Source organism: Lissotriton vulgaris, chromosome 1_1 (assembly GCF_964263255.1).
Source record: "Lissotriton vulgaris chromosome 1_1, aLisVul1.2, whole genome shotgun sequence".
NCBI lineage: Eukaryota > Metazoa > Chordata > Amphibia > Caudata > Salamandridae > Lissotriton > Lissotriton vulgaris.
Genome location: NC_141685.1, coordinates 1,331,582,115 through 1,331,606,533, shown reverse-complemented (window position 1 = coordinate 1,331,606,533; position 24,419 = coordinate 1,331,582,115). Strand labels below are relative to the sequence as shown.

At 51.1% G+C, this 24,419-nt stretch overlaps 1 protein-coding gene across 1 annotated transcript in view; it reads right to left on the bottom strand.

Moving 5' to 3' along the window:
• Positions 1-24,419, bottom strand: part of DIP2B (DIP2 acetate--CoA ligase B (putative)) — a 792,630-nt gene that overhangs the window by 175,875 nt on the left and 592,336 nt on the right. Inside the window, exon 28 of the mRNA XM_086966287.1 lies at positions 23,592-23,703. Coding sequence (XP_086822413.1) covers positions 23,592-23,703 — 112 coding nt within the window. The remainder of the gene's footprint in view (positions 1-23,591; positions 23,704-24,419) is intronic.

Below are 24,419 nucleotides of genomic sequence, written 5' to 3'. Positions count from 1 at the left end.
AAGAAGCCATCCCTCCGGACTCGGCTGTCCAGGCAGTAGTGTCTTGCGAACGTGTGCAGCGAGGCCCACGTAGCTGCCTGACAGATGTCCTGCAAAGGGACTCCCCGGCCCAGGGCAGTGGTAGCCGCTGTGGCCCAAGTGGAATGAGCCATCAGCCCAACAGGAGGCTCCTTCTTCACCAAGGAGTAACAAGCCTTGATCCACAAGATGACCCACCAAGAGATGGTCCGCTTGTGCACCGCCCGTCCCTTCTTAGCGCCCACGTAACCAACAAAGAGTTGGTCATCCACCCGGAACTGGCGTGTGCGATCTAGATAGAATGAAAGCGCACGTTTTGGGTCCAGACGGTGGAGCCACTTTTCCTCTTTTGAGGGATGCGGTGGCGGAAAGAACGTGGGCAAGGTGATAGACTGCCCGATGTGCAAGGCCGTGACAACCTTGGGCAGGAAAGAGGGTCTAGTCCGCAACACAACCTTGTCCGGATGGACAGAAAGGAAAGGAGGTTTGGATGAAAGAGCCTGGAGCTCACTCACTCTCCTGGCAGAGGCGATGGCAACCAGGAAAGCACTCTTCAGAGTAAGAAGGCGGAGAGGACAGTTGTGAAGTGGCTCAAAGGGAGCGCACATCAGATAGGTAAGAACAAGGTTCAAGTCCCACTGAGGCATCACAAACGGAACAGGGGGAAACATGTGTGTGATGCCTTTCAGAAACCGAGTTACAATGGGAGAGTTGAACAAAGACGGTTGATCAGACAGCCTTAGAAAGGCTGAAAGGGCAGAAAGGTAGCCCTTGATAGTGCCCAGAGCAGAGCCCTGCTGGGCAAGAGAAAGAAGGAAGAGAAGAACCTCAGAAAGAGGGGCAGAGAGGATCCACAGCCTTTGCTGTGCACCATGCCACACATCTGTTCCACCTGCAGGCGTATACTGACTTTGTGGAGGGACGCCTGGCTGCCAGAATTACTATACAGACTTCAGGAGGCAAGTCAAATGGCCTCAACTGTCGCCGCTCAATCTCCAAGCATGGAGGTGGAGACTGGACAGATTCGGGTGGAGGACCGTCCCCTGCTGCTGCGACAGAAGGTCCTCCTGAAGAGGCAGACGAACCGGGGGATCGACTGACATACTGAGTAGCTCGGGATACCAGTCAGTACCTTCGAGCCCAGTCCGGAGCCACAAGGATGACTTGGGCCCGGTCGCGTTTGATCTTCTTCAGGACTCTGGGCAGAAGTGGTATAGGCGGAAAGGCGTACAACAGACCGGACCTCCACTTGCGACGAAAAGCGTCTCCGAGCGAGTGCCGCCTTGCAAATTCCAACAAGCAGAACTGATGACATTATGCGTTCTCTTTGGTGGCGAATAGATCTAATCAAGGCTCTCCCCACTGTAGAAATAGACCTTGCGCCACTTCCGAGTTCAGACGCCATTCGTGATCCATCATGCACCGTCTGCTGAGTTCGTCCGCCCTGGTGTTCAGAGAACCTGCCAGGTGTTGAACCACCAGGGTCACGACCTGATGTTCCAGCAACTGCCAGAGGCACAGAGCCTCCTGGCAGAGGGTCCACGACCCCACCCCGCCTTGTTTGTTGCAGTACCACATGGCGGTGATGTTGTCCGTGAACACCTGCACTACACTCCCCCGGACAGAGGGGAGGAAAGCCTTCAGTGCTAGACGAATCGCCCGCAGCTCCAAAAGGTTGATATGGAGCCGGGACTCCGCCGGAGACCAGAGGCCTCTGATCTCCGCTTCTCCCATGTGGCCACCCCAGCCCTGGAAGGACGCGTCCGTCACAAGTACGTGCTCCGGCTGGGGAAGGGAGAGGAATCTGACGCTGACCCAATCGCGGTCCGTGAGCCACCACTGCAGCTGTCCCGCAGTGCCCTCCGAGATCAGGACATGGTCGGACAGGTTGCCCTGATGCTGGGCCCACAAACTTCAGGTCCCACTGCAGAGCCCGCATCCGCCAACGGGCGTGATGCACCATCAGCACCAAAAGCCGCAGCGTCAACCTGACCGAGACACGGGATAAAGGCTGAAAGATCGGAATCAGAGCCTGAATATCCCAAACCCGCTGTTCGGGAGGATAAATCCGAAACTGCGCCGAGTCGAGAACCGCTCCGATGAAGAGGAGCTTCTGTGAAGGGCACAGGTGTGACTTCGGCACATTGATGGAGAACCCCAGCTGATGCAGGAGGTCTGCCGTCGTCTGGAGGTGGCTGACGACTGTCTGGGGCGAGCCCACCTTCAACACTCAGTCGTCGAGGTAGGGGAAGACTGAAACCCCTAACCTGCGCAGATGAGCTGCGACCACCGCCATCACCTTCGTGAACACCCGTGGGGCGCTGGTAAGGCCCGAAGGGCGAGCACGGTAAACTGGAAGTGCTCGTGGCCTACTGTGAACCGCAGGTAGCGCCGGTGGGCGGGCAGGACGGGAATGTGGAAATAAGCGTCCTGCAAGTCCCACGCTACCATGCAGTCTCCTGGGTCCAGGGCAGCTAAGACCTGAGCTATTGTCAGAATTTTGAACTTCTCCTTCCGGAGGAAGCCGTTGATGTTCCGTAGATCCAAGATGGGGCGTAGGCCCCCTTTGCCCTTCTTGGTTACCAGAAAGTAGTGGGAGTAGCAACCACACCCTACTCCTGGCCCAGGAACGCGCTCGATGGCCCCCTTGGGCAAGAGGGCCGGTACTTCCTCTTGCAGAAGTCACAAGTGATCCCCCGACACGCGGTGGTATTGCGGTGGCATGGCTGGAGGGGTCGCCTCGAAGGGGAGGGAGTAGCCCCTTCGGACGATTTACAGCAGCCACCTGTCCGAAGTGACAGTGCACCAGTGGAAGTGGTGATGGCGAACCCTGCCCCCCACTGGCGTCACATGGGCCTGAAAGCACGGACTAGGAGGCTTTAGAGGCAGATGCTGCGGGGGAAGGTGTAGACTGACCTCGCCATTGTCCCCGACCGCGGTTTCCCCGGCCGCCACCGCGTTGGAAATTAGTCTGCGGTGCGTATCTGGTAGCACGTGTGGGGGCGCCCCTTCCTTGGCCACAAAAGGAGTGAAAGGCACCCGTTTGCTAGCGTGGGCCGAGAGGCCCAAGGACTTGGCCGTAGCCCTGGAGTCATTAAAGCGCTCAAGCGCATGGTCTGCCTTGTCGCCAAAAAGGCGACGGCCATCAAACAGCATGTCCATGAGTATTCTGGACAATAGCCGAAAAGTTGGCAGACCTCAACCAGGCGTGGCGACGAATCGCCACCGCCGTTGCCATCGCTCTGCCCAGTGAGTCAGTGGTATCCAGCCCACACCGGATGGAAAAACGTGCTGCATCTCGACCCTCCGCAAGGGCTTGGGTGAGTTTAGCCCTGACCTCCGCCGGGCATTCTGGCAGCACGTCCGCGACTGTGTCCCACAGAGAGTGGGTGTAGTGGCCCAAGAGGCATGCGGTGTTGGAAAACCGCAGTCCCAAACTCAGGGAGGAGAATACCTTCTTGCCGTTTTGCTCGTACCTCTTGGATTCCCGATCGGGCGGAGCCGTCGGGAATGCGGTTTAGGAGTTGGAGACCTGGATGACCAGGCTCTCGGGGCTGGGATGGGTGGACAGGAAACGAGGGCCGCCCGGGGCCAGGCGGTGGTGTCTGGCCACATTCCTATCTACAGGCGGACCTGTAGCTGGCCTAGACCAAGTGCTCAAAAGAACGTCAGTCAAGGTCTCATTAAATGGCAGCAGAGGCTCAGCCGAGCTTGACTGCGGTTTAAGGACCTCAGTGAGGAGGTTAGTCCTCACAGCCGCGACAGGGAGCTCAAGGCCCAAGGCCCTGGCCGCCCGCGTCAGCACCACATTGTAGGTTGCCCCCTCCTCCGTAGCCACGGTAGGAGGTGAGACAAAACCAGTGTCCGGCGAAGTGTCCAGACCACTGGCATTCCCAAGTTCACCTGTCCAGTCCTGCTGGGACTGACAATCACGTGTTAGAGGGTCCTCAGACCCCTCCCAATACACCTCATCACCCATCTCCTGATAATCAGGGTTGTCAAAGGATGGGGCCGGTTCGTTGAAGTAAAAATCTCCAATCAGCGTCTAATACGACGCCAAAATCGGTTCGAGGGAGGCATTGGGGATGGCGTTGCCTTTCCGGAGGTGACACCCTAGGGATCGGCGCCAGTGAGGTCCGGTCAACCGGCGACGACCCGGATCCGGAAGCGGATCCAGCGGGGCCCTGCAGCGCTGGGCCCGAAGCCGTCGGCGGCCGAAGCACCCGCCGACGTCAGGGATGAAGCACCCGACCCGCTGGGGCCCCGAGACGGGTCCGCTGGGCCCGATGGTGCCGCGGAGCCCGTCGGAGGAGAGAGCGACCTCATGGCCATGAGGAAATGCTCGATCTCCTCCGGTGTCGCATACTGCCCAGGGACCGGAGGGTATGAAGCAGGCCGCGACACCCACGACTCCGACGGAGAGCCGCGTGGGCGGTGTCACCCGAACCCCTGGCCGCGTCGCTCGAGCGTCGGGTGGAGTCGGAAGAGCGATGACGTCTCTTCGACTTCTTGTGCTTACCTGACGACTTCGAGCCCGAACACCGATGGTGACTCTCGGAGCTATGATAGCTCCGACCCCGCGACCGGTCTCTCGACCTCCGTCCGGACCGGGATCTCTCGCGGCGCAGGGCCGTCTGCCGGAGTTCGAGCCGCTTGCGGGTCCGCTCACGCCTAGCTTTCGAATTCAGGGCTCGGCAGTCGGGGCAGCCCTTGTTGTCGTGGTCGAAGCAGAGACAGTAAAGGCACCAGCGGTGAGGGTCGGTAACCGACATCAGTCGGTCGCAGTCCTCACAGGGTTTAAATCCAGGCATCCCTACCGGCACCGTTCGGAGTCGAGAAGACTTCGAAAAATGATCAAAAAGGATCGATAAAGTTAGTCAAAAATTGACTATGGGTACCACTTTTTCCGGATCTGCGCTGCTGGCGCAGAAAAAAGAAGAACTGACGTCAGCGCGCGAGGGCGGCATCTAAGTACTCCGGCGACATCATCCCGGCGCCAACGACGCACGCGGAGCCGCAGACGACGCCTACCGACGCACAAGGGTACTGCTACGCAAAAGTTTCCGGATCCAGACTGACGCCTGGGGATATTCTACGGTAAGGAATCTAATACTAACCTGCTTCTTTCAGATTACCTCTGCACCCGGCTGCCCCTGTGCCGCTGAGGGTGTACCTTCCAACTGTACCTACGTGACCCTGGGAGACCCCTGAGTCTATCCTCAGAACCTTAAATCTGCCAGTCGAGTACTTACCTAAAAGCTGATAACTCACTTTTCTTCTATAGGCTAACATTGTCTGGTTTCACTTTGAAATTCTTCTAAGTGTGGAGTTTTGGAACTTTGAAATATCCATCTAAAATCAACCGACCTACGAATTCCGATTTACTCACCTGCTATCAGGAGAGACATCAGTGCTGTATTTTTGAGCCCAGTACTGACCCTGAAAAGTAAGTTTAACCGTATTTACCAGTAACTTGCATTTCCTTCCATAGGATATCATTTTCTGCTTTTTGCTGAAAAAGTTTTCAAGTGTCGATTTATGAAACTTACAAATATACTCTAAAAATCGTGCCGATAAAAACGTAATTACTTGCCTGTTTTAGATAGAAGTCCCAGTGCTGAACCAAGTAGTCCAGCACTGGATTACTAAAGTAAAGTGAACACACTTTACCTGCAAATTGAATTTCCTTCCATAGGATAACATTGGTAATTTCAACTGAACAAGTTTCCAAGTGTCAACTTTTAAAATACAATAATATTCCTTAAAAAACACGACTGTAACCAAAACGCTTTTACTTAACTGTTTATAGCTCATGTCTCCGGACTGAATCTAGGATCCAGTCCTGTGGTTAGAAAAGTAATCTACAAAGTAACTAATTGCATTTAACCAGAAATTCCCATTGAGCTCAATGTTGCATTGTGTTTGAAATTGTGTTGCCTATTGCAAAAAACTAACTATTGCACTCAAAAAGTCTATTGCCTATTTGAAAAGTATTTAACTAAGGTAACTCATCCGGAGAAAGTATATTTTGATACCTTATTGGTTCTAAAATAAAACAACTATATATATTTTGATACAAAACCATTGCCCTAGAGTTCAGTTCTTGAGTGTGTGAGACCATTTACTGACTGAGTGTGTACAACAAATGCTTTACACTGTCCTCTAATACTGCCTTACTGCTAGACCAAGCTACCACTTTAGAGAGTAAGGTTATATCTAACTTTAGCCTCTGCCAAACCACTGGGGACTCTATACACACTGTACCTTACTTTGGTCCAGTATATATGGAGCCACTTTCCTACACCTAGTCAAAGAGTTACATTCTAACGTCAAAATTTTGTTGAGACTGTTGAGTCCTCAGGAGGGCAAGAAATCAGATATTGGATCCCTAGACAGGGTTGTCAGTTACAAGTTGCCAAAGTAGAAACCATTGACAAAGGTGGGAAAAGCTAAAAAAGCGGCAAAAGTCTGGAGTTCACTCCCAGGGAGCTGTTGTCATCGATCAGATGCTGCTCGGCGTCTGGTCCGATGAAGATATCTACCTTCGTTTTCAGACTCTCTTCTGTAAGTCAGATTCCTTCATCCGGAAAAGGCTGCAGGCTGTAACCTGGTCGGCGTTGGTCTCCCTGAAACTGATGTCTGCTGCAGAGGATATGGCCTGCTACTCCCCTATTTACCTTTTGTATCCGCAGCCCTTGTACGGATGGAGTCTCCCTCCCACTCATGTTATGCGCACATCATTGGTGTCCTCCGGCCGAGCACTACTTCGATGCGCTACCCAGAACACATATGAACAGTACTGTATGTTGACAACCTAGCTGGCCTTCACATGCCAGCCCTCATTATTCCTATCATATACACTGCCTTTGAGGGTACCTGGAGCCTGCCTTATGGGGCCTTCTATGTAAGGAAAAGGAAGGTGGGGGCTTATGCACTATTAGAAATTACCAGTGGCGGTAAAGTGGCCCAAACCTATAGCCAACTGAAAACAGGATCAGAAAATGTGGGGCAAAGCAGTACATCACATATGCCACTCTTGGTAAACAAATCACTGTCACAATTCATACAGAGGGCATATGCCCTATTAGCACTGATCAGTTGTGGTAAAGTGGGCGAAACCTATAGCCCACAGATATAGGATCAGAAAATGTGGGGCAAAACAGTAAATCACATATGCCACTCATGGTAAAACAATCATTGTCACAGTTCATACAGAGGGCAGATGCACTATTAGTACTGATCAGAAGTGGTAGAGTGGCCAAAACCTATAACCAACAGAAACGGGGTCAGAAAAATATGGGGCGAAGTAGATGATTCACAAGCACCCTCTTCCAGGTACTTGTTTGGCTAGTCAGCATCACCCCAATGGCATTACACCTACCAGAAAGACTTCTAGCAATACTGGTCGACTAGTGCTGTGTCCTAATACCGGAGTTAGAGCAGTGCCATCACCTACACACAGCGCTTGTTTTAACTATAGCACCAACGTCACACGAGCAGCTCCTTGAAGCCATGCCCGCAACTGTTTCTCACCCCATTAGTATGCAACAGACTTTGTTGGTGTAGTGCATGACTAATGCTGTGTTACCACAAACCTGCCGCCACACTAAGGCCAAATGGTATTTTATTTACAAAATGCCGAAAACAAGGTGGCTGAGTGTATCAAACCGCATGAACTTGTGAATGTTGTTACCCACGTATCCCTTGAGTGTCTAGACTCCAGTATCCTCAAGTTGTGAAAGGGATATAAATGATATTTTACTATGTTTTGAAGTTGAGACATCATAAAATGTAATCGGAACCACTAGGAAAACCCAACTTTGTCGTCAAACCAATGTAACGATTAAACAAATAAACGAGAGGTACGCATGACTTTTTATTTCGGCGTGAACTCGCTCAGAAGACTACGACTTATGTGTCTAATAAAAATCGCACAAACATACACAGATGCCAGCACAGCAGAACATATAACGCATTCGCGAGCACACAAGCCAGTACCTGCACAGGCATTTATGACTCTCCCAGACACTAACAGTGAATTCGCAAACGTTGCTTTAAGTTGCGAAAAGGTTTTGACACAAGACAAAAGGTTGCATGCTTGCAGGGGAAACAACCACCTCTAGGCAGAACTGCCTCCAACTGTCCTTCCTGAATGCAAACCTTTGTATCAAATACGATTAAAACTGATGTCTTTCAAACAATTTTCTTTTTTAGTATTCGGAGAAAGGAGATGGCAGGTTGAACCTGCCACAGAACACCTATTTCTCTCCGTACCTCTGCTGCCTCCCGCCACCTGCCAATTTCATTGTGAACAAGAGCACCGATCTTGGCAGGATTAAGAAAGATCTCAGAGATGAGCCGTTGACCTCAGCTGAGATGAGGTGAGCGCAGAGTCTAATGTAATCAGGGGACACTAACAAAGGCAACAAGGCTTAACCTTTAAATACTTCGAATACCACTACTGCTACCTTTCCCTTAACAAAAAAACAACAGACGTACAGGAAGTCATGCCCACAATCAAGCAATACGTACACAACTCAGACCTACCCACTTTTACGGTAGGGGGGGCACCGGATGATGTGTACCGTGGAAGCACCTGACCGTCTGTGCCATGCAACACCTGCCCTAACCCTAAATCTCCCCAGAAGTTTACTTTGCGTCTCCAGGATTGATAAAAATATGCATTGTCTCATTACGAGCTTCCACGACGCTGTTCACGCGGACTTCTAATCAGTCTCATGCTCCCACCTCCTCCTCCTTGCCCCCGGGGACCGGTGCGACCGGCATAATGGCGGCGCGGCCTTGTCTAGACTGCAGTGAATATGCTGTGAAGTCAGGGCCACCAGCTATGCACCCTCTGCAGATCGTCTTGGCAGGTTGGTTCTGGCCTTCTGTCAGTTCTCCATCAAAAATACTTCAAAAAGTTTCAAAGTCTAAGGTTTTATGGTTAGGCAGGAGAAGTAGGCTCTGACACCAGCTAAGGGTTCCAATACTTGCGGGTCAGGACAAACTCCACAAAAGCCACCAGCAGGGTTCAGTGCAGGTCTAGTTGAGACTAGTCAGCTGGGCTCCTTCAGGAATGTGGACTTCTTGCAGCTGTGGTGTCCCTGTAGTGTAACAGGAACACAATTAACTGACCCTTGGAGTCACCTTCTTTGTCCTGGGTACAAGTGGGAGAAGGCCCAGCCCTTAGGGTTCTCCTCACTAGTCTCACAACAGGTACAGCCCTCCTTTTGTCTTCCACAGGTCCAGTAGTGTTATGAATGAGGTGTCATGTTCATGCAGGGTGACTCAGGGTCCCTCCCTGATCAATAGGAAAAAGTTCCCGGGGTAATCATACCCACTCTTGCAGTAGTTCCTGTTTTTCCTACTGCATACATTCCCAGTATGTCCCTGCCTACCTAAAACCATAACGGAAGAACATTTCTTTCCTTGTGCCAAGTTCACCCTAGAGGTATCGTCAGGGAAATAAGCAAACCCTCCCATTTGGCCACTCAAAACCGGTTCTGGGGCAGCTTCTCTCCCCACTGGGATTGGTGTCTGGCTGGATAGAAGGACAATCGAGGGAGAAAAGCCAAGATGTGAGGCAAATCTGTCTGTGACAGGGCAGGCACCTTTAAAGTTAATTAAGTTTCTGTACACTGCTCAAATAGTCATCCTGTCAGGGGAACAGGGCATCTCCCTCCACCCAAGCCCTTTTTCTCAGCTCTAGGAGCCAATGCACACCTAATCAAGGAGCGATTCAGCTCCTGAGTGACAGTTGGAAGATCAAGCAAGTGGGCTTCTAGAGGCTTTAGGCAGGCTAAAAGGCAACTTTTTTGTTTACATTTCTTTATTGATTCACACAAGAAAAAAGTGAACGAGCCAGTGTGCTCAACAGTCTTTGGGTTGCAACCTGGCAGATCGCTGTCACGCATATCAGGCACAAACAGAAAAGGAAAGGGAAACAACCCCCCCCCCCTCTCCTCAAAAGAAAACCACCCCGATATGATAAAGGCGTTTTGTCCCACGGGTCAACCACCCAGTACGTACTAAGTGTTTGATGTAGCGGGGGCAAGCGATGAGGGGGGGTCCGCTAAGCGTAGGAGTCTGAGATATTTGCGACAGGTGAGCTCCGTGAATTCGGATGTCAGTAGGGCGAGGAATAGCGCCCACAAGTCGTGGAAGGGAGCCCCAGGTTTGGTCAAGGAGAGAGAGAGATCTTCTCCATCCTTAAGATGGACCATAGCCTATGAAGCCAGCCTAGACGTGTAGGGACAGTCTTGGTACCCCAGCACGTCAAAACATTTTGGACTGCCGCACCCAGGGCTAGTGCTATCTGTTTGCCTCTCCTGGATATAAGAGGGAAGGTAACAGCGTTTGGGAGGCCCAGGAGGATGTACACTGGAAATCTAGGTATTTGGGAAGTGTGAGTCGACTTCATGTAAGATTTGTTGCCAATATGTCCCCAGGGCAGGGAAATCCCATAGCAGGTGGGTAAGGGTACCCGGCGACCCGCAGGATCGCCAGCACAGCGGGCTACGGGAAGGGTTACCCCTGTGAAGCCTCACAGGGGTTAAATACCAATAGGTGGCCAACTTAGTGGCCGTTTCGATAGATGCTACATTACATGCCGTACAGCGGGCCTGGTAAAAGATATCCCTCCACTCCTTCGATGCGAGTTCCCTGTTCAACTCCCCTCCCCAAGCCAGGGGACTTCAGTAGCTGGGGTGTCTCGGGTAAATATATACAAGTCTGATGTCAGTCGGGCGTCGCTATGTTGGGTCAGTAACCATTTCTCAAACGGTGTGAGCAGCGTCTCTGCACCCTCCCGTACCTCTCCTTGAAGTACCCAATGTCTGATCTGTAAATATCGGTAACGTTCCGTTAAGTCCGTGGTCAGTACGGAACTCTGCGAAAGGGCGTGGCCCTGAAAGATCAAAGAGATGTACTATGGATGGCAAGCTTCAGTCGTCCAATGATGAAATTCTCGGAAGTCCAGTCCGGGGGAGATTCTGTACAATGGGTGTAATAGGGGATGGGAACGTCGTGAGCCCCCTAGCAGTGGCAGTCTTATCCCAGGCTAACAATATGGGTCTAGTTACCTCCGAGAGGTAAAGGTTGCAAGGGCGATCTGTGCGTGAGAGGAAGTGAACTCCCCACAGGGGCTGTGCTGCGAGGGACCTGCCCATAAACAACCAGTGTTTCTTGGATTCAGGGGGTGACCACTCCACTAGTACTCTCATCTGAGCTGCCTGCCAGTACGCCGAGAAGTCAGGGATACCCAGTCGTCCGTCAATTGGTCTCTATATGCAAAGTCGCTGCGCAGCCGAGCTCTCTGGTGTCGCCAGATAAAGCGTTCAATATCCCTCTGTAAGGCCCGTATAACCCCCAATGGTGGCATCAGTGGGAGGGTGTGGAATAGGAAAAGAATCTAGGGCAGCAGCACCATCATCACCGCTGCGATCCGGCCGAGCCATGAGAGGGAGTGGCTAATTCCATTGTAAATGACAATACCTTTTATTTATGTTTTAAAAACCAAAACATAAATAAAAGGCATTGTCATTTTCAATGCCAATAGCTCAAACTCGCCTAAATGCGAGACCTATGGCATTGCAAATGCTTTTTTTTAAAATTACGTTTCCTTTTTTTTTTTTAAACCGATTATGCCATTGTACCGGTTTGTTTCTAAACTTTAATATTGTTTAGTGTTGCTTATATACTTTACACTAATTTCTCTGCAGAATAGCCAGCTTGTTTGTTCCACAGCTACCACGGTTTAAGCCTAAATTTGTCATTAGACTGCCTTTAATTCTAGCAAAATACTAAATTACTAATTTGTTAGGACCGTTATAATGCATAATCCTGAATCTCAAAGGGCCTCTGTGTTTAAATGGGTACCACCCAAAGTTTGGTGCTATTTTTCATGGTTAGTTTAGTGCAGGACTCGATACAGATTTAAAGAAGTACAGGTCTATAATATTTTAACCTCCTCCCACTGCTAGTGAACCCCTTAATTAAATAAACAAAAAGCCTATTAATTATGGCAATACAATTGAGTGGCCTAGTGGAGTGTAAGGATTTATAAATATGTATATATGTAGAACGACTATGTATAATAAACTGTATAGGCATGCTTGTACTCAGTGTTCCGAGTGTGTGTACACGTGCGTCTAAGATGTCCGAGCCTGGGCCTTTCTTCGTTATTGATGAGCCTAATTTACCTATGGCTTCTGTTTGCCTCGCTGCCTTTAGTAAACTGATCATTAATAACATGCATCTAATTACAAATTATTCAGACAACTCATCAGGTATGCATTTTAGAATGCTAAGCTTTTGTGCACGTGCCAGGTGCATTGTTCCGGGAACACCAAAGAAATCGCTTCTTGGAAATCACCGGCCTTCTTCCGCTTCATTCTATTCAGCGTAGGCATTAATGTAATGCAGGGAAAACCATTTCCAGCATATTCCCTTCTATGAAAAGCCATTATAAAAGCCTCTACTTTTTCCAGCTCCTCTGCCACAATATTGACAATAAACGAAAGAGTTGTCATCTCTGATTAGTATGAGTCATGATTTATTAGGCGCTTCTCTAAAATATGAATACACTTCCTCGTGGGTGTCAGCATGGTTGCAAAGGCAGACAGAAAAGATGAAAAGCACAAGTTACTTATTTGAGTAACAATATATCTGTAAGAGACATTAGTTAGTGATGGATTCCTTACCTTTGAATATCCCAAGGCGTCAGACTGGATCCGGAAAGCTTTCGTCAGCAGTACAACTGCGCATCGATAGGCATCGTCGTACGGCTTAGCGTGCGTCGTTGTTGCCGTATTCGCAGAGATGATGTCACTGGCGCAACTTATACGTGCCCACGCACGCTGTCAGTTCCGTACACAACTTTCTGCGACAGGAACGCAGAGCCATGCAAGATACTGACCACTGGTGCATAGAAACTAGGGCCTGAAAGGATGACCTTAACCCTAGACATCAGTTCGCAGAACGGGGAGGATGGGTGGGGCTGTAAGGAATCTATCACTAACTAATGTCTCTTACAGATATATTGTTACACAAGTAAGTAACTTGTGCATCTGAAAGAGCCACGTTTGTGATAGATTCCTTACCTTAGAATACATACCCAAGCAATACTAACCCCCGGTGGTGGGTCTGCAAACCAATATCACACCAGAAAGTCCCGGAGAACAGAACGTCCAAAGAAGCATTCTCTCTGGACTTGGCTGTCAAGGCAATAATGCTTCGTAAAAGTGTGCAGTGAAGCGGGTATGCTCAGATGTGAGTCCCGTACTCTCCACACCACTGGAGTCAAGATATCCTGGCTGATAGCCAGAAACCGGTCCTAGGATGCTTGAATCCGGTCCAGGGAAGACATGCTTTGGCAGTTCGGGCTGAACTGTTCCCATGATGCACAGGGTCAAGGCTGATTTCCATATGGCCATGTCTGAACTGGGGTGGTGTGGTGAGCGCAAAAAAATGATGGATTTAGACCCAGATCTCTGTACTGGGGTGAATGTATGACATTGTTCTGCATTCTGTCCATCAACTGTAGTTTTTGCATCAGGTAAAAACGAGAGCGCACGTTTTGGGTCCAGACAGTGGAGCCTCTCTTCCACTCTGGAAGGGTGCGGAGGCGGAAAGAAAGTGGGCAAGGTAATAGTCTGCCCAGTGTGGAAGGCAGTGACAGCCTTTGGCAAGAAGGAAGGAAGAGTGCGAAGGACAACCTTGTCTGGATGAACCAACAGAAAAGGAGGCTAACCAGGGAGAGCCTGAAGCTCACTCACTCTCCTGGAAGAGGTGATAGCCGCCAGGAAGGCGGTTTTCAAAGTCAGAAAACTAAAGGACAATTGTGAAACGGCTCAAAGGGAGCACACAGGAGCTAAGTTAAAACAAGATTCAAGTCCCACTGAGGCATTATGAAAGGAACAGGAGGGAATATATACGTAACACCTTTTAAGAATCTCTGTACAACAGGGGACTTAAAAAGAGAAGTCTGATCTAGAAGTCTCAGAAAGGCTGAAATGGCTGAAAGATAGCTCTTGATAGTGCCCAGAGCAAGGTCCCTGCCGGGCCAGAGAAAGAAGGAACAAAATGACCTCAGAAAGAGGGACAGAAAGGGGATCCACCGCTTGGCTGTGCACCATGCCACAAACTTGTTCCACCGGCAGGTGTATACCGATTTAGTTGAGGGACGCCTGGCTGCAAGAATGACATCATAGACTTAAGGATGCAAGTCAAAAGGAGTCAACTGTCGCCGCTCAATCTCCACGCATGTAGGTGGAGGCCTGACAGGTTCGGGTGGAGAACCGCCCCCTGCTGTTGCGACAGACGATCCTCCCGCAGAGGAAGTCGGATCAGGGGATGTAGGCTCATACAGAGTGGCTCGGGATACCAAACTCTTCGAGGTCAGTCCGGAGCCACAAGGATGACTTGGGCCCGGTTGTGCCTGATTTTCTTCAGCACTCTAGGTAGAAGACGTATAGGTGGAAAGGCGTATAACAGACCTTAGCTCCACTTGCGATGAAAAGCATCGCTGAGCGAGTGCCGCCTTGGAAATTCCAACACGCAGAACTGTGGACATTGCACGTTCTTTTCTGTGGCGAATAGAACTAACCAAGGCTCTCCCACTGTTGAAAGGGACCTTGCACCACCTCAGAGTGAAGACGTTATTCGTGATCCAGGGAATCAGGTGCGACTTCAACATGTTGATGGAGAACCCCAGCAAATGCAGGAGGTCGGCAGTAGTCTGGAGGTGGGAGAAGACTGTCTGGGGCGAACCCGCCTGGAACAACCAGCCATCGAGATAGGGGAAGACTGAAACCCCTGATCTTGGCAGTTGAGCTGCGACCACCGCCATCACTTTTGCGAACACCAGAGGGGCACTGGTAAGGCCAAAGGGGAGCACGGTGAACTGAAAATGCTCCTGGCACACCGTGAATTGCAGTTAACGCCGATGGGCCGGCAGGACGGGAATATGAAAGTAAGCGTCCTGTAGGTCCAGTGCCACCATCCAGTCTTGTGGGTCGAGAGCAGACAAGACTTGAGCCAGAGTGAGCATCTTGAACTTCTCCGTCTGGAAGAAGCGATTTACGTTCCGAAGGTCCAAGATGGGATGTAGACCTTTGTCCTTTTTCAGAACCAAGAAGTAGTGGGAGTAACAACCACGACCTACTTCTGGCGTCGGAACGCGCTCAATGACCCCCTTGGCCAAGAGGGCTGTAACTTCTTGCTGGAGAAGTGCCAAATGATATCCCGACATGCAGTTGAACTGCGGTGGCATGGCTGAGGGGTTAGACCCGACTGGGAGGGAGTAGCCCCTTCGAAAAATTTCCAAAACCCACCTGTCTGCTGTAATGGTGCGCCAGTGGGGGAGGTGATGATGAATCCTGCCACCCACTGGTGCTTGGTGGGTCTGAAACACTGGACTAGGAAGGTGTGGAGGCACTGGCAGTGGGGGTAGTGGTGGACTGACCCGCACGCTGGCCCCGTGACTCGCCTATGCGAGTCCCACATCCGCGGCTGCGCTGGGACTGTTGCTGCGCAGGCCTGTTCTGAAACAAACGTATCTGGATGCCCCTACCGGAGCTACAAAAAGGTAGAAGCGGAAGGAGTATGTGTGGCCGAAAGGCCTAAGGACTTGTCTGTTACTCGAGGAGTCCTTGAAAAGCTCCAATGTGGAATCCGCCTCATCACCAAAAAGGCGAGTTCTCAACCAGGCATGATGGCGTAGCGTCACCGTTGTGGGAAGTGCTCTACCCAGCGAATCAGCGGTATCAGGACCACAAAGTATCATGAATTTAGCCGCATCTCTCCCCTCTGCAATAGAGTGGGAGAGAACTGTCCGGGCCCCCTCCGGGAGCTAAGGCAGCACCTGTGCAACCGCATCCCATACAGAATGGGAATAGCGGCCCGAAAGACAGTCAGTGTTCACAGACCGCAGACCGGAACTCGCAGAAGAATACATTTTCTTCCCAAATTGCTCCACTTTCTTGGATTCCTTGTCTGGCGGTGCAGAAGGGAATGCGCTCGGGATGTTGAGGCCTGACCCACCAAACTCTCAGGTGTAGGGTGCTGGGTGAGGAGGGGGACACACCCGGGGCCGGGCGATGGCGTCAGCCCACACCCTTGTCCACAGGGGCCCCTGTATTGGGTCTGGACCAAGTGCCCAGAAGCACATCAGTGAGTGCATCATTAAACGACAACAGCAGTTCAGAAGAAGCTGGCCGAAGCACTTCTGTCAGTAGGTTGGTCCGGACAGCCACTGTAGGGAGCTCGAGGTTAAGTGCTTCTGCTGCACTACGCAGCACCGTTGAAAAGGTACCACTCTCCTCCATAGTAGCAGAAGGAGATGGTGAACCAGGCTCTGGAGCGTAATCTGGGTCGCCGGCCTCCACGTCCCCCTCCCAGTCGGTGAAAACCTCGCACTGTGCCATGAGAGGGTTTTTCAAACCCTTCCCAGTCTTCACCCTCCTCCACAAGTCTATGAGGACGTGGGTGAATAAAAGAGTAAAAATCCCCCATTGGCCTCGGGAGACACCCCTCCGGCACAGTGGCGACTTCAGGAAGGAAGTTGACGCCGGCGTCGGTCACCGCCAGCGACGTCGATGTCGGTGGGGGGCCGTACAGGGTCCACTGGGAAGAACGGGGAGCCATGGAGGCCTCTGGGCGTTGACGATGTCGGGGCCGGAGACGTCGAGGAACGTGGAACAGTGAGGCCCGCGAGGCCCAAAGGCGTGACGAAGGGGCCGCACGGGCCGAAGATACGCGCCATTGCTGACACAAACTCTTGCAATTCGGCCGGAGTCGCCGATGGACCCGGGAAAGGTGGGTAAACCAACAGTAACTGCTCAGGCTCCGTCGGAACCGCAGGGGCGGTGCCACCTGCCCCCTCAGCCGCGTCCCACGACCAGCGAGGACGAAGAGCGGCAACGCTTCTTCGACTTTTTGTGCTTCGCCTTACCTGACTCAGAGTGCAAAGACTTCTAATGATGGTGCTTGCTCTGCGACCAGACCTTCGACCTCCCGCTGCACCGGGACCTGGAACGACGTGGGGCCGACTCTCGGGCCTCCAGCCACTTTCGAGCCCGCTCCCGCAAAGTTTTCGGGCCATGGCCCGGCAGTGGGAGCACGACTTAGTGTTGTGGTCGTGCCCAAGGCAGAAGAGACACTCATGCTGTGGGTCCATCAGCGACATCGTGCGCGGACAGCCCTCGCAAAGCTTGAAACCGGGCATCCCTATGCACCAGGGGTACAGTGCACTCACAAATAACAAACAAAAAAATACTTAGTCAACAAGTGACGGGGTACCGCTCTCTCCGGATCTGCACATGCAGGTGCGGAAAAAGAAAGAGTGGACGTCAGCGGCCGTGGGCGCGTCTAAGTAGCTCCAGTGACTTTATCTCAGCGAATACGAGGCAAGTGGAGCCGTACGACAACGCCTATCGACGCGCAGGGGTACTGCTGACTAAAGCTTTCCGGACCCAATCTGACACCTGGGGATATTCGAAGGTAAGGAATCTATCACTAACGTGTCTCTTTCAGATCTAACTTTCTGCCTGCTTCAGGTGGATGGTATGTAAATATGGATTCCTCCCATTCGTGATGTGAAAACTCAACTGTAATATCGGCTGGTGAAGCCGCAGTGTGGAGCGGTTATCCCAGCTTCCAGCTCAATTAATATCTGTCTAAACTGAGCACGGTGCTCCCAGGTTGCAAAAAACCAGCCCCTTTTGCCCCTGTTTCTTTGTTGTTGTGCTGTACTGCCCAAGTAAGTATGGTCTTGTGTCGCAATAATCTCCCAGACAAATGCAAATTGCTCTATTGACAGCATTACTGAACATTTTTGACACCTCATTATTGCATTTTGCTTGCTGCTGAATTGTTATCATTCAGAAAGGAAGCCAAATGTATTCCTATTTTTTAATTAGCTTAAGCAATGGAATGGGACTCAATTGTAGCTGCAGCCAGGCGCGTGCGTCCAGAAGCAATTCATAACAAGCTGTCGCCATTGCGCAAAGACAGCCGCTTGTTTAGATTTGCATCGCGCTTTCACTTTGCCATAGCGGCCGCCCCAAACACCACTCAGTGTGGGGCGGCAGCTACTGTTAAAGTGAAAGCACGATGCAAAAATAAACATGCGGCTGCCATTGCCAAAGGCGACTGACAAAACATAGTGCTTACTGACTTATGAAGGAGACCCTGTAATGCTGCAGGTAAAAGATCCAGTCCTGACAAGCGGTCACAAAAGGTGACAGGGCGGTAACAAGGCGGGACTAAGAAGCCTCATATTGAATCAGAAGCCAGCATTTACCATGGACAATGACAACAGCCAATGAAAAATATAGGCGGGCTTCCAAGGCACTTCAACATCTAACCCTATTACAATATGGCTCGCAGAGCGAACAGCGCATGCGCTGCAACGCTAGGCTCGACCTAAACATTTAGTTAACAGTTTGCAGGTAAGTACTTGTTTCTGGGAGTTGGTATTCTGGGGTTAAAACCAGGGTTGCCACAGGGTCAAGGATGCACTCTTGGGACACCCTCAGCGTCCTAGGGCAGCCGGGTGCAGATTCCTGAGACCCAATGTTTTCCAATGGGGTATAGGGGGCCTCCGGTGGGTGACTGCTCACGAGCAGGCCACAAGGTTGAGGGAGCAAGGCTCCTGCTGTTAGGCTCAGGGCAAAGGGGGATCCGAGTTAGCACCCAAAGTACAACCGCAGCGGCATAGGGGCGGCTGGCTGCAGGCTGCAGGGTGCTGTTTTGGCATTGGGTGCTTTGTTGGTTTTCAATGGGGATTCTCCGGTTGCAACAAAGACTGCAGGCTCTGGGACGTAGACCTTCTGGAGGTGACCACCGGTTGGAAAGGTAAGTTGGATGCCTGGGAATGATGGAACACAAACAGTTTGGCCACCCAAGGCCGTGGGCGTTGGGTGCAGGGGTGTCTTTAGGCGTCAGGTTTTCTTACGAGCTCCGGTCGTGGTTGAGGGGATCCTCCAGAAAGAGGCTGCAGGCTTCGCTTGGAGATTCGAGGCAGGTCAGAGATCACCAGATGTTAGGTCAGGATCGCAGGGAGACCTCCTCGTGGTGTCGGGTGCAGACTCGTGGATTTGGCCAGAGCCAGAGACAGTGGGGGAGCAAATCCGGTGCTCACGGGAGACAAAGTCTTTCGTATGGAAGGCAGGGCAGGTACTTCGGGTTCTTGAGGCTTCTTGCAGTACACACCGGAATTTCACTGGCCAGGTTCAAGGTGGGGATAGGCCGGTAGGGATGGGGCGTCCTCCTCTTCTTAGTTTCAGCAAGGCTCTTTGGTCCTTCTTCTCTTGGCAGGTTCTTGTCTGAGGAGGCAAGGTTAAGGGTTGCCTTTAATTATGAGATTTAGGGGTGTTACAGGTAGGTAAAGGTTGGGACCGATGGGTCCCTTTCTTGGGGTGGGTACACCCCCTATTAGGCCACCTTCCAGTGGGAGGGGGGCATATGCCTCACTCTGGTTGGCTGGGTCCCCTCATCTGCCAGATGGTGAGGACAGAGAGTTGTGATTCACCTCAACTCACCCACCTAAGGGGTGGGGTTGGCAAAGGAGGGCACATCTCCCTTCCTTACTTGTTTTTCCCACTGATTCTCCCGCCCAAAGTGGGGGACAGAACCGGTGGGGGAAGTTGCTGGAAGCAGCAAAGGCCTGGGGAAGCTCACAAAGGCGGCAATCCTTTGAAGCTTCCCCTTCGAGGACGCTGCCCATCCTGCAGGCGGAGGCTTGGTACCTCATCCCAGAATGTGCATGGTTTCAGACCCTGTGGAGCAGCAGGATCTCGACCCAGGGGTCCAGAAACATGTCTGGTGGTGGCAGCTAGAAAGCAGCCACTAAGCCTGGACACTAGTGTTAGGTCGTGTTTCAGGGTTCATCTCTAAGCTGCCCTCTGTGTGCATTTTTCATTAAATCCCACACTGGCATCAGTGTGGGTTTAATGTGCTGAGAAGTTTGATGCCAAATGTTCCAGTTGTCAGTAAAGCCATTATAGTACTGTGGCGTTTGTAATGACAAACTCCCAGCACTACTCTTAATGGCAGAACCGCACTTACACTGTCTAAGAATTGGCTAAGACACTGTAGGGGTACAGGGCTCATGCACATGTACCCTCGCCACTGGTATAGTGCACCCAGCTAGAGGGGTGGCTGATCTATGCCAGGGTAGTGGGTTGTAGGCGTCGACTTTTCACTTTGTTCTGCACCAAAACACGCAGCTTGCAAAGGCAATGTGTGCGTGTTAAGGTACAGGGCCTCTAAGGGTGGCACAATAAGTGCTGCAGCCCTTAGAGGCCTTCCCTGGCCACCTTGCTCTTGGTACCTGTGGTGCCATTTACAAGCGACTGGCCTGTGGCCAAGGAGTGCCAATTGGGTTTTGTTTTTAATGCAGTTTAGGGAAAGAACATAGGCCCTGGGTACCTGTTTGGCAGGAACCCAGAGCACACTCAAAGTACATCACCAGTTTAGCAAAATGTGGGGGCAACCATGCAAAAAGAGGGCACTTTCTTACAGGCAGGTGTTGATTAAAAAGGGATTTGGGCAAGTCTAGTTGTCAAAATTGAAGCTGCTACCAGCGTTGGTGCAGAACCCAAGGCAGGTTCAAATGGCTTTGACTGTGTAATGGGTGAACCCACCGGTGATAAACCGACAGAAGCCCCCTGTAGATCCTTCACACTCTAAGACATGCCACGAGGTACAGAAGCTGCTGGTTTGAATGAGAGGAGCAAGATGATTTTCCAACAGCTTTCGCATGGGTGAAATGAAACTAAAGCCAGGATTATTGCAGAAGAAATTCACGTCGACACGCCTGCAAGCTCTAACTACATTTCACGAGTCTCAAGATCCCGGACCGTTTTTAAATCATTATCAAGAGCCTCCACACACCCATACAATTTAAGGCTTGATTAATACTATGAATTTAAGAACAGATAGTGGACATCTGTCTCATGGGGGAAGAGACAACAAGGTGGCGCTGTTCGCAGACGACCTGATCCTCACTCTTACGCGCCCTCGCGAATCCCTCCCAGCGGTTCACGAGGTGCTTTGCCTGTACGAACGAGCATCTGGCCTTAAAATAAACCATACCAAATCCTGGGCGCTCAACCTCACCATACCTGAGGAGGAGATCCCGTTCCTGAAGGAGGCTGTGCCCTACCAATGGGCGGAGAACCACATAAAGTACTTGGGACTTGACTTGACACCTCATTTAGAATCTTGGTCCTCGGTAAACTGGACGGAATGCCGCAAAGAGGTGCTGGCAGATCTTCGGGAGTGGAAGCCCCTGATGATCTCGTGGCTGGGGCGCCTTAACGCAGTTAAAATGTCTATCCTCCCCAGAATTCTTTATGTCTTTCAATGTCTACCCACCCCAATCCCACTTCATTGCATTAGGAGCCTTCAGCGTGAGATCACGTCTTTCATCTGGGGCGGGACACACCCCCGGTTCTCCCAGAAGGTCCTTATGGAACCGAGAGACAGAGGAGGCCTGGCATGCCCAAATTTGATACACTAATACTGGGCATCACACCTCCGTTTCTTGGTGGAATGGGGTGCACGTGAAAGCGACAAGCACTGGTTCCACATGGACCGAGCGGTCACAGGGCGTACTATATGGGATCTACCCTGGCTTCCGCGAGTGGCGCGCTCCAGAAGTGCGTACATGGCGGTCCCGACAAAAACAGTCCTGGAAATCTGGGACAGGATAGCGGTGCCTAGAGGTCTAACTACGTTCCCATCCCCACACACCCCAATTGCCGGAAACCCACACTTCCCCCCCGGCCTCCCGGACTCGAGCATTTGAAAAATGGACACACGGAGACTGCAGGGTCATTGGGGACCTCTTCCTTGGAGGCTCGCCCAAAACGTGGAAGGATTGCAGGGAGGAATTCGGAATACCATCGACAGCTGGCCTACAATACGCCCAGCTACGCCATTGGACTATGGGCGGCGACATGTACCAGGCGGCCACTAGGGCCTACACACCCTTTGAGAAACTGGCACGTTCCCTAGGGGGGCTGAAGAGGCTTATTTCACAAATATACCACATACTGCAACACCCTACCTCAACACCGGCACATCCCTACCAGAGACAGTGGCAGTTAGCAGCAGGCATGGACATTGAACCCTCCCAATGGCACAGGCTGTGGAGCGATATCCCCAAAATCTACCGCAGCATCCCCCAGAGGGAAAACGCTTACAAGTTGCTCACTCAATGGTATTATACCCCGCTGCGGCTTAGCAAGATGTTCCCTAACACCTCGCCGCTGTGCTGGAGGTGTGGATCTGCGACTGGTGACTTTGTGCATATATGGTGGACGTGCCCGACCCTAGCTGTCTTCTGGAAGGAGGTACTCAGCCATATTAAAAGGGTGCTGGTTCGTGCGTCTCTGGCAGGTCCTGGCAATGGAAATACTAACGGAGCGGATACAAGCGAGGGACACACGCTTCAAAGCGGTCTGGGAGCCCCTAGTGCGCCACTTTTGCTCTGTCAGTTACGCGCGACATATGCCTCCTAGACTCCGCGCTTTGCACCTCTGATTCTCTCTCCTTTCCTACTTGCCAATCTGGCTTTCGCATCACTACGAGGCAGTTACGCCCTGTTGGGCCTTATATTTTTGTGACATTACAGTCAGCTATTCACCATATGCCTCCCTTACGAAGCAGAAAAGCACCTGCATGGGGCCAACCTCTGCGTATTTCACCCCTAAGCTACGCGGCCGGCCCCCCTCGAGGGGTTGTAGGCAAGGCGCTGTGTTAAAGCTTCTTCCCAGTTGGTATAGACACACGAGTTATCATATGCGCGGCCGGCCTCGGCACGAGGTTGTAGGCTTATCGCTGTGTTCACAATAAAAACAGATTTAAACAAAAAGCATAAACAGATCTGAGCCCTTGATGTGGAACAGAGTGGGACCTATGTGAGGTCTGTTACTTATTTTTGTGGTCTGCAACATACACGTGCTTCATGGTCCAGGATCGACTGTGGGTGCATGAGGGCACATTCTTCACATATCTTGGAGTTGTGCCCCAAGCTCAAACACAAGAGGCAGACGTCATGCGGGTCATTCACCAACATCTGTTTTTGATGCCCTCAAAATGAAGAAATGTATTCTAGCGGTCACCTTTATGGCAATGATTTCCTTGGTGACACAATGGCTCAGTTTCCTTTATGGGCCGCAGGAGATACGCACTGGCAAGCATAAGTCTGAGCACCATAGACCTGGTGGTGCACACTCCCCTGGGGCAACGTTCAACCAAACCAAGTACCACTTTCAGGCCATGAAACTTTGTCTCTATTTCCTGCTGCACATCAGTGTGAAAACTGACCACAGAATACCTACAATTGTGCCAAGGATGTGAAACCTTTTTTCTGGTGCATGCCTAGGCTGAGCTTGCAGCCAGATTCTGCAGTCTCTCGTAGCATGTTAAGGGCACAAGAGCAGCATCCTAATTGCAGCCTGTCACACTGCAATACTCAAGGACTATGTATTTTGAGAAAAATGTTTTGTTCAAGAGGGCTTTCTTACTATAATTTCTATAAAACCATATGGTCAAAGCCTTACCTGTGTCAATGATAGTTGGCCAAGTTCGTACATCAACAGCTGCAGACGCCTCTTTGGATTTTAGCAACCTCATTAATATTTGCGTTGTGAGGATGCAGGAAGCTTTGCTGACCTAACAACAAAGACATTTGAATGTTAGCGTGAATAGCAACTTATGGTGCATAAAACCACTAGTTTGCTCAGAAGAGAATAAGATAGGGCTGGAAATGAACCAATATTGGATCAATTCAATTTTATTAAAAATGATAAAGAATACTGATTGTGCCTTCAGTGTAATGTCAATTGGATAAAGAACGAAAGAAAAGTAGTGGTTATGCAGTTTTCAAAGAAAGTAGTAAAACAGCAATAAAACACAAGGCTATATTACACACACCATTCACAAAAAATGCATGCAGGAAGAAAAAGGGAAATGAAGAACTTCAGTTCCGATAAGACATAATCATACTTAGCAACCAGAATAACATGCTTAATCATGCCTGTAAAAAAGCAAGTGTGAATGAGACAAACGCTTATTAGGTATTGGGAGCTTCTTTGAGACCTGCTTTTTAGGTCTGGCCTGAGCCAATGCGCTTGCGCATTGTGGCGGCGAGATTATAGTACGCGGAAAAGAAAAGTCTACCAAAATGGCTGCGGATCGCATACAGTTCATGTGATCTATGCGCGTGCACAGAGCCAGCCACATAACACACCACCATTTGTCTGTGCCTCGGCATCAGACTTCAAAGGCTGCCGCTCCCCCGCATCAGACTTCAAAGGAATGCGCTCCCGCTCCCCCCGCCACAGCAATGCCGAGAGCTTGTTTCTGGACGAAAGTGAAAGCCTACCGTG